This window comes from Pteropus alecto, unplaced genomic scaffold (genome assembly GCF_000325575.1).
Source record: "Pteropus alecto unplaced genomic scaffold, ASM32557v1 scaffold8, whole genome shotgun sequence".
Lineage (NCBI taxonomy): Eukaryota > Metazoa > Chordata > Mammalia > Chiroptera > Pteropodidae > Pteropus > Pteropus alecto.
Window position 1 is genome coordinate 24,559,230 of NW_006494609.1, and position 10,113 is coordinate 24,569,342.

General features: G+C 67.5%; 2 protein-coding genes across 2 annotated transcripts in view; one reads left to right on the plus strand and one right to left on the minus strand.

The window, feature by feature from the left end:
• Positions 1 to 4,491, plus strand: part of PLD4 (phospholipase D family member 4) — a 10,112-nt gene extending 5,621 nt beyond the window's left edge. The window contains 6 exon segments of the mRNA XM_006925609.2: positions 120 to 320; positions 850 to 989; positions 1,066 to 1,231; positions 1,310 to 1,353; positions 1,355 to 1,398; positions 2,030 to 4,491. Of these exon segments, the coding sequence (XP_006925671.1) occupies positions 120 to 320; positions 850 to 989; positions 1,066 to 1,231; positions 1,310 to 1,353; positions 1,355 to 1,398; positions 2,030 to 2,232 (798 nt within the window). The 3' untranslated portion in view covers positions 2,233 to 4,491.
• Positions 4,492 to 5,069: 578 nt separating this feature from the next.
• The window catches only part of LOC102890547 (protein AHNAK2), a 26,601-nt gene continuing 21,557 nt past the window's right edge, over positions 5,070 to 10,113 (minus strand). Inside the window, exons 9-10 of the mRNA XM_025042131.1 lie at positions 6,592 to 10,095; positions 5,070 to 6,092 (exon numbers count right to left, since the gene is read on the minus strand). Of these exons, the coding sequence (XP_024897899.1) occupies positions 5,763 to 6,092; positions 6,592 to 10,095 (3,834 nt within the window). The 3' untranslated portion in view covers positions 5,070 to 5,762. The remainder of the gene's footprint in view (positions 6,093 to 6,591; positions 10,096 to 10,113) is intronic.

Below are 10,113 nucleotides of genomic sequence, written 5' to 3' on the forward strand. Positions count from 1 at the left end.
GTGATGCTGCTCTGGACGGCCGCCAGTGTGGGGGCTGCACCCTGCCCGCCTCATGGGCCCGGGAAGCCCACCCAGCCCCCAGCGGCCGTCCTTCCACGGCCGCTGCCCCGTCTCTGCAGGTGAAGGAGCTCGGCGCCATCATCTACAACTGCAGCCGCCTGGCCCGGGACCTGGACAAGACCTTCCAGACCTACTGGGTGCTGGGGGCGCCCCAGGCCGTCCTCCCCAGACACTGGCCTTGGAACCTCTCGGCCCACATCAACCAGCTGCAGCCCTTCCGGGCACGCTTTGACGGGGTGCCCACCACTGCCTACTTCTCGGTAGGAGGGCTCCCTCCTGGCTAGCCAGACCCACAGGGAACCCTGCTCCACCCTGGGCCTGCTCTCGGATGCACGGCACGTGCTGGGTCCTCAGGCAGACACCCCCAGGGGTCTCCAAGCACACGGCCGGATGGGGTCAAGGGGCTCCGGCTTGGACCAGGACCAGGAAGGTGGGGGGAGAAGCAGCTCATCGAGTGACTCCGCTAGCCTGCAGGGAGGGAGGGAGAGGGACAACGCTCACACCCACCAGCTATGCCCGACCCTCAGGCGCAGCCCTCGGGGGCCCCAGGGGCTGGTCGGCAGCAGAGCTGGGGGCAGAGCAGGGGCTGCTCTGAGCAGGTGCAAGAGCCCTGTCTGGCACCAAGGCCCTCAGGGGTGACGGCCAGCTCTCCACCTTCCTAGCTCCCCAGGCAGCACCTCTTGCCTTCCTCCTGGATCCCAAATGCTGGGGGGTGCGTGCTGGGGTCACGGTCCAGGAACCAAGTGTCTCAGAGCAGGCGTGCCCTCAGGGACCCCTCTCCCCACACAGGCATCGCCACCCCAGCTGTGCCCCCACGGCCGCACGCGGGACCTGGACGCGCTGCTCGCAGTGATAAGGGCGGCCCGGCAGTTCATCTACGCCTCGGTGATGGAGTATTTCCCCACCACGCGCTTCCGCCGCCCTGTCAGGTGGGTCTGCGGGCGGAGCCGCGGCCCTGAAGGGTGGGGGGCTGCTCCGAGAACCTTGACCCCTCCCTCTCCCCAGGTACTGGCCGGTGCTGGACAACGCACTGCGGGAGGCGGCCCTCCAAAGAGGCGTGCGCGTGCGCCTGCTGGTCAGCTGCGGGCTCAACACGGACCCCAGGATGTTCCCCTTCCTGCGGTCCCTGCAGGCATTCAGTAACCCGCAGGCCGGCGTCTCGGTGGACGTGGTGAGGACCCGCTCCCTGGGCCAGCTAGGAGAGGCGGGCCTCCTCCCTCCCTGACACGCTCCCTCTCTGTCCCCAAAGAAAGTCTTCATCGTGCCCGTGGGGAACCACTCCAAATTCAGCAGGGAACCACTGCAAGTTCATGGTCACGGAGAAGGCGGCCTACGTAGGTGAGCCCCGCGCAGGCGGGTGTGTGGGCAGCGGCGCCGGCCTGGGCAGCCTCAGGGCCCTCGAGTCTTTGAGGGGCGTCAAGTGAGTGGGCACAAGGCCACACAAGGGCGGAAGGTGGACGTGCCCCCCAGGCCGTGGCCGGGCCAGGGTGCTGAAGGTGGCACTGCTCTCATACCCGACGCGGACCCCTCAGGACGGAGGGCTGCTGACGGGGTCTCCGCTGGGTCTCCAGTGTAGTTCTGAGGACAGGCAAGTAGCCAGGTGTCACCCAGCCCCACGACGCAGGGGGGAAACCCCATCGCAGAGTCCTGAAACGCTAGTCTGGACACCTGACCCCGAAGATGTGGGCGGAGTCAGGACGCCTGCCCCGGATGATGTGGGCGGGGTCAGCCTGCCCCGGATGATGTGGGCGGGGTCAGCCTGCCCCGGATGATGTGGGCGGGGTCAGCCTGCCCCGGATGATGTGGGCGGGGTCCCACGTGCAGAGCAGCTGGCCCTCCTGCCCGCGAGGCTGCCATGGCTGGAGTGACAGGGCACCAAAGCTGCGACCGGGGCCACAGGACCGTGCCAGGCTGGAGGGGCCCATGTGAGCCCAGGGACGCAGCCTCTCTTTCCCACTCACCCCCACAGGCACCTCCAACTGGTCGGAGGATTACTTCAGCAGCACCTCGGGGGTGGGCCTGGTGGTCAGCCAGAGGGCTGCCAGCGCCCAGCCCGGGGTGACCACCGTGCAGGAGCAGCTGCGGCAACTGTTTGAGCGAGACTGGAGCTCCCGTTACGCCGTGGGCTTGGACGGAGAAGCCCAGGGCCAGGACTGTGTGTGGCGGGGCTGAGGTCCAGCCCCTCCTGGCTCCCGCCCCTCGCAGCTCCTGGTGGACGCTGGCTCCCCTCAGGCCTTCCCACCTGTCCCCCCCCCACCCCGTCTGGGCTCCAAGCAACTCCTTCCGCACAAGCCCTGGTCAGAGTCAAGTTTCCCATCACTCAGTGGGGCAAACTGTTTGCTCTCCCTGTTCCCCCAATACAGCCCCTTAAGCCCCACCTCCTCCAGGGAGCCCTCCAGGATGCCTCTCCCTGATTCCTGAAGAACTTCAATCTCAACCCACAAACGGGGCCTTTGGAGCATGTGTGCCTCCCCGTCTCTCTCTGTGCACCCAGCACGGGGCTGCGCCTCACCTCCTCGGCTGGGGGCTGGGGTTCCGCCCGGCCCTGTGAGGAGCCCGCATCCACGCGGCCATCGGAGAGGTGCTGAAGCATGCCTGCCATGCGAGCCCCTGAGTCCCGTCGGCGCCTAGCCCCAGCCCGCAGGAACCCCGGGGGGAGGGGCCAGGGGAGGGCACACCAGTGACTCTGGAGGGACTCACGCATGCCTAGCGCCCTTGGCTGGGGGAGGGGGAGCAAGAGCAGATGGACCGGCCCCCCTTGACCACAGGTGTGTCCTGGGCAGTTGCTGGCATAGCTAGGCAGGCCCAAGACTGTGGGGCAGGGCCTGGTGCCCGGAGGTGGTTCCTGAAGTGTGGGGCGGGGCCTGGGAGCAGTGGGGGCGGAGTGGAGAGGACACGGATTGAGCTGGGGCAAGGGGACACCGAGCTGGGGTGGGGTTGCATGTAGTCCCACTGGGGCGCACCCACTTGGGGCTGGCTCAGCAGTCCAAGGGACACTAGCCGAGGGAACTGAGTGAGTGGACGCCACATTCTGGGGCGCCCCTTCCTAGCCCCGTTTCCCCGCCCTCTCTGCCCCTGGGGAGCTGGTTGGGTTGGTGTCAGACGCCCCAGACATCAGCATCCTCATCTGTGAAGCAGCACCCCCCCCACCAGACCTAGCCTGCCTGCCTGCCGATTTGCAAGGGTGTGAGGGGGGTGCCAGGACCTCGTGCAGCCCTTAGGCCTCTGGGGCCCCTGGGGGCTGGTCTGCATGTGAACTTCATGGGTGACGCCAGGCCCTGGCTCCTCTCGGCCCCTGTCCAGGACAGACACTCCCACACCTGCCCGCTCGCTGGCTCTTGGTCCTGCAGCTGTGTGTGTCTTGGAGGACTCGGCTGGCCCCTAGGCCAGTCAGCCGAGGTCCAGGAGGGCTCTGTGTTCGGGCCGTGATGGGCAGGGGTAAAGGCCATAGCTGGCTGCCCGGTGGTCCTCAGCCAGTGCCAGGCCTGTTTCCACACGCTTTGAGTCTGGCGGCCACACTTCGGTGGCAGGCTCAAAGGGCAGCTCCAAAGAAGGAGACCCAGCCGGCTGAGGACCGAGAGGCTGTGAGGGCGCTGTGGTGTGCCGGACAGGCCACGTAACGCCTCCCATGACCCGCCTCCTGGCCCCCCACCCTGCGTGAGCCCCTCCGCTTGGGAGTGAGTGAGACCTGTCCCGGCTTGTAACCAGCAGAGTGCACAAAGGTGGCTTGGGGACATAAGATGGTACCGGCTGGGAATGTGCCCCGCTGGCTGCGAGGTCGGGGCCACCCACGGAGAGGCCCACGTGTCACTGAACACTGCCAGCAACTCCGTGCGTTTCAGAAGCGGCTCCTCAGTCAAGTCCCGAGGAGAGACCGCAGCCTCTGTCACAGCCTCGTGGGACCCTGGGCAGAGGACCAGCTGAGCTGTGCTTGGACTCCGGCCCCCGGAAAGTGGGAGAGGATAAATGTGCGTTGTTCGAAGCCGCTGGTGTGTGGTGATTTGTTACACAGCAGATGACTCACACGTGGGGTGACCGCTGCCCTCCAGCCTCCCGACCAAGGCCTCGGCATCGCAGGCCTTGACTCCAGGTTCAGACAGGGAGAAAAACCGCAGGTCCGGGCAGGGAGGCAGGGACCCGGGAGGTGGGGGCAGTAACCTTGCTGGATCCAGGACGAGGGCCCCGCTGACTTCCCCTTCTCGCCTCCCACTCGTGAGCCACGCAGGGCCCTGGCGTCAGCCACTTCCCAGAGTTCCATGCCCCCTAACTCTGAAGACCTCTTTAGCCGGCCACAGGGAAAGACGGCACTGGCCCGCCATGGCTCCCAGATGGGACCGGGCCCTTCCTCGCCACCCACACCCCCTCCCTGCAGCCATCGTGCTCTCGGGCCCCCTCGGGCCCTCCCGAGGCAATGCCAACCTCCGGGGCCACGGCCCTGCAGGGGTGCTCAGGGCCCAGCACTCCTGCCCCCACGGCCACGAAAGCAGCCAGGCCCCTCCAAAGGACAAGGGACATGGCAGCAGGAGCCCACCCGGGCCCGGAGAGAAGCGAGCCAGGCTCCTGAGGACAGGGCATGCCTGTGGGCCCCAGGAGGACGTCGGGGCAGCCAGAGCCTGGGTGTGGCCACCGCGGGAAGCCCTGAACCTCATTCACCACCCCACGGCACCTGCTTCCAGGGGGCTCCTTGGAGGGGGGCGCTGCTGAGACGCGTCCCTCACGGACCTAGGCCCTGGCCCTCACTCCGTGCTGTCCCTGCTCTGCCTCCCAGCTGGGTGGGGGCGTGTGCCTGTGTCCCCTGCCGCACTGATGGCCTGGGCCCCTGCCTCCTCCTCTTGGCCTCTCCCAGCTGCTGGCTCACAGGAGCAGCGGGACGGCCAGCTAGGTGAACAGCCACTGGCTATGGCTCACCCTGGACTATCTCCCAGGGGAACGCGGTGGGGGTTGGGACCGCGCCGCGGTGGGCGGCAGGCGACGATGCTTCCCTGGACAAAAGGCTCGGCAGCCACCACCATGGGAGCACACTCCTTTATTGCCCACGGGGCAACAGCCACGGGGGGAGCCTGGTGCAGCGTGTACAGGAGGGGCTCGGGGGCGCGGGGCAGACCCGGTCGGAGAGGTGGCGAGGCGCGCGCAGGCAAGTGGACGGCCCGGGACCTCTCGCCAGCCGCCAATCTCCCGCCCAGCACCCGTGAATGCCACGCGAAGGCCCCAAGCTCGCCTTGGCGGGACAGTCAACAGAGCAGTGAGCTGGTTCCAGGCGCGCAGGCAGTGGGGTTCCGGGGGCGTGCGGGACTGCGGGAAACGGGGCTGCGTCCGCAGGAAGCAGCCGTGGAGCGGGGGTGAGGGCACACCCGGTCTGGCCCGCAGCCGCCATCACCCCTTCTCACGGAACAGCTGTGCCCCCCGGGCTGTCGCCCGCAGTCGCAGACCCGTGTCTAGAGACCTCCTCCCGCGGCCTGCGGAGCCCACAGCCCCGGGGCCCGGCGTCCAGCCGCGAGCCCAGCCGCCTCTGCATTCAGTCCGGGGAGCTGGGCGCGTTTTTCGTCCCGCTTTGGGAGCGGCTGTGTTAGTGGCGGGGCGTCCACTCGGTTCTCCGACCTGTGGGTGCGGTTGCCACGCCATCGGCTTGCTCTGGTCACTCATCCTCCCCCGAGAAGTCACCCCCGCGGCTCTCAGCTGGCCGCGGGCCGGGTGCAGGCCGGTCACTGGCTTTCCCGCCCGCCCGAGCCTTGCTCGGCGCCCCGGGCCTCGTCCTCAGGGGAGAAGCTTTCTCGGGCATCGAAAAAGGTGACGGCTTCTTCCTGGAGCTTCCGCCCCGCAAGCCCCGCCTCGTGCTCGGCACTGTCGCTTTTCTTGGGAGGGGACGAGGAGAAGCCTAGTTTGGGGAGCCGGAACCAGCCCGCCTTCTCCTGTTTCTCGGGGGGCCCTGCCGCGGGCGCATCCCCGGCAGAGGAAGAAAAGCCGATATTCGGCGGCCAGAACCGGAACAGACCGGACCTTCTGCTGTCCGGTTTCCCCTTCGCCGCCCTGTCCTCGGCGGCCGGCGGCCGCGTGAGGCGGCTGTGGTAGTGGCGGGGCGTCCACTCGGTTCTCCGACCTGTGGGTGCGGTTGCCACGCCATCGGCTTGCTCTGGTCACTCATCCTCCCCCGAGAAGTCACCCCCGCGGCTCTCAGCTGGCCGCGGGCCGGGTGCAGGCCGGTCACTGGCTTTCCCGCCCGCCCGAGCCTTGCTCGGCGCCCCGGGCCTCGTCCTCAGGGGAGAAGCTTTCTCGGGCATCGAAAAAGGTGACGGCTTCTTCCTGGAGCTTCCGCCCCGCAAGCCCCGCCTCGTGCTCGGCACTGTCGCTTTTCTTGGGAGGGGACGAGGAGAAGCCTAGTTTGGGGAGCCGGAACCAGCCCGCCTTCTCCTGTTTCTCGGGGGGCCCTGCCGCGGGCGCATCCCCGGCAGAGGAAGAAAAGCCGATATTCGGCGGCCAGAACCGGAACAGACCGGACCTTCTGCTGTCCGGTTTCCCCTTCGCCGCCCTGTCCTCGGCGGCCGGCGGTGGTGCCGAGTCTCCACCGTCTTCCGGCGGGAACTCGAGAATTTCCGCGGGCTCCTCGTCCGAACAGCCGTCTGCAAACGGGGTGCCCGCCAGCGTCTGCGGCCCCGGCGTGCTGAGGCTGGAAGGGATCATTTCGAAGGGCTCCCCGGCCCCGGGGTCAGCTCCCAGGGTGACTAGTTGGGGAGCCTCTTGAAAGCCGTCTGGCGGCGGAGAGCCCAGAGCGACCGAGGGCCCCCGGGCCTGAGCCGGCGGGTCGGGCTGTCTCTTGAGCAACGAGAACGCAGAGGACGGTGTCGGAGTCGCCGAGACGGGGGCCTCGGAGGCCTGCACGCCCTGAGCGGATAAGGCCTGGGACCCCGAGAGGCCCACGACGCCTGCCGTCACCCTGCTGCGTATGGTCACCTCTTGGCTCTCCACCCGAGCACCCTGGATGTGCACTCTGACCTTAGAAATGGGGGGTGCTTCGGGAGAGAGGTCATGGACCACAGGCTGCTCCCCGGGGTCCCCAGCGCCCCAGCCTCCGGGGCATCCCTCACGCAGGGCTGGGTCCAGGCTGCTGTCCGGGCCCCACACTGCCCCCACGGAGGGGGTGAAGACGGCGGCCCCCGCCTCGGGGCCCGGGGCCAGGAAGGTGAACCTGGGCACCTTTAACTTGGGGAATGTGACAGTCAGCGCGGAGTCCCCCCAGGGCTGCCGCAGGTCCACAATGGCAATGGGAGATGGCGCGTGGGTCCTGGAGGCCTTCAGGGTCAGGGGGCCTTCGGGCGGGGCACACGGGCCCTCTGGTCTCTGTCCTCCCTGGGCGGAAGTCTGGCCCGCTTCTCCTGGAGGAGCTTGGGTTTCTGGAAGTCTCCCCCTGGGCGTCTGAATGGGGAGGGAGCCTTCGCCTGGACGGAGCCGGACATCGGAAGTGGGAAGGTCGCCAGCTGAGCCCCCGGCAGGAGGGAGGTGCAGCGTCAAGCGTTTGCTGTCCAGCGTTCTCCGTGCAACCCCTGCCACGTCCACCTCCGCCTCCGCCTCCGCCTCTGGGGGCTGCGGGGTCACAGCTGCCTCCGCCTCGGACCCGGGAACCTGGAGCCCCTGACCGCTGGCGGCAGCTGGCACCTCCTGCTGCCCTGGGGCACTGGTGACAGCCGCGTGCCTCTGAGCGGCACCCCTGGCCTCACCCTTCTCCTTGGAGGAGCGCCAGAAGCTGGACAGACCGAGCGAGGGCATTCGAAACCAGCCCTCGTGGGAGCCCGCAGTCTCGCTTCCCGGCGCGGGGTCCCCCTCCATGCTCCCCGCCGGGGCGGGGACCGCGGCACGTGCTGCCTGACCGGGTGCTGGGAGGGGCTCTTCTGCTGAGGGATCGGTCGCTTCCCCCCCAGGCTGACTCACAGAGCCGTCCCCAAGCCCACGCCCTTTGCTGCCAGCTTCCAGACTCAGGTCGTGTGTGGTAGGAGGAAGGCCACCTGCAGACTGGCTCACCTGCACCTGGACCTTGGCGGGCCTGCGGTCGGCGTGGACAAAGCTCACGCTGGAGAGGTGGACCTCGGGCAGGCAGAGGTCCGAGCTCGCTCCCTCTGGGACGCCCTCTGCTGCGCGAGCGCCTGCAACAGCACCCCCAGCGCTGGGTGTGGCCTGGGAGGCTCCTGCTGTAGAGGGGTGAGACAGGGCCGCAGCCGGGTCTCCCTGGGGCAGGCCAGGTCCCCCCGTGGAAGCCCCCACCGTGGGAAGTGCCAGCTTCGGCACCACAAAGCCGGGCGTCTTGACCCTGCTCTCCGCTCCCTCCTCCGCGGTAGTCACGTCCACGTGCACGTCCATTTCAGGAACCTGGACCTCGGTCCCGGCTCCCGCAGGGCCGTCATCTACAACCAGGCCGTGTCCAGGGGCCCCTTTCGGCTCCACCGCCTTCTTCGGGGACCGCCTGAAGGACGGGAGCCTGAGCCGAGGCATGCGTAACGAACTGCCTTTGCCTTCACGGTCAGTGTGTTCAGCGGGGCAACCCCCTGGAGCCACGGCTGCGGTCCAGGCCGGGCCCACGGGGCCCTCCGAACCCTCAGGCACGGAGACACCTGTGGACGGCAGCTCAGGGCCTGGCCGTGGGGACACTGGAGCTTCCTCGGCTGAGGAGGCCAGTCCCTGGAGTGCAGGGCTTGGGGGAGGTAGGGCATCAGCCAGGTCTCGGGGCTCCCGCTCAGCATCTGCTCCTTCTGGGACTGAAACCCTGAACTTTGGTTGATAAAACTTAGGAAAAGTAACTCGACCATAAGATGTGGAAAGCAGGTGCTCCACGGGTCCAGGGTAGCCATCGGGTTGGGACAGTGGAACCGTCTCCCAAAATGGGACACCTGTGGAACATTCTGACCTTGCAGGGTGAGCACCCCCCGGGGACTCAGGCAGGGCTCCCTGAGACAGTTCAGGAACCACAGTGGTTCTGGGGAAAGTCATCTGGTATTTTGTAAGTGTCACACCCTCAGAGGAAGGGAGGGCAGAGGATTCGGCATGGGGACTAATGACGAGTAGCCCGTCTGAAGGAGAGCCAGGCCAGCCGACCTGCGATGGGGTGGCCGAGGATGGCCCAGGAAGATGCACCGCAGGACCCATATCGGGGGTGCTCAGGCCTGCAGATTGCCCTGGAGGAGACAAAGCCGAAGACACTTGAAAATCCGGTTTCCTAACGGAGCTTTCTTCCTCAACGTTTTCAAATGGAACCCGATCATCACGGTGAACTGTGGAAGGACAGTAATCAACTAAAACCACAGCTGACTGCGTGGGATCGAGGACATGGGGGGCGACGGCACCTTTATCAGGATGCTGAACGTCGGGTAAAACCCATGACGCCTTATGGGAGGAAGAACGGAACAACGGCATCTTGACCTTGGGGATCTTGAACTTGCTGTCTCGGGCGGCCACCTCCTTGTCGCCCACGGCCAGGTCGCCCTCCAGCTTGGCGCCGGGCACCTGCATGTCCACCTCCACGCTGGGCAGCGTCACGTCCACGTCGGGGGCGGCCAGCTCACCTTTGGCGCCCTTCAGGTCCAGTTTGGGTCCCTTGATGTCCACCTGGGGGCCCTGGATGTCCAACTTGGGCATCTTGAGGCTGGGCATGTGCATCTTGGGCAGGTGTCCTTTGAGTCCGGCTCCGGCGGCGGGTCCCTGGAGCTCCCCCTCGGGCACGTGGCCCTCCGGGAGCTTCACGCCCAGCTCGCCAGCCTTGAGGGCCACGTCGGCCGCTGGCAGCTCCATGCTGAGGTCGCCGGTCTTGACGTCGGCGTGGGCGGAGGGCAGGGACACGTCCACCGAGGCCTCGATGGACTTGCCTGGCGCCGACGCGCCGAAGGACGGCATCTTGAACTTGGGCATCTTGAACTTGCTGTCTCGGGCGGCCACCTCCTTGTCGCCCACGGCCAGGTCGCCCTCCAGCTTGGCGCCGGGCGCCTGCATGTCCACCTCCACGCTGGGCAGCGTCACGTCCACGTCGGGGGCGGCCAGCTCGCCTTTGGCGCCCTTCAGGTCCAGTTTGGG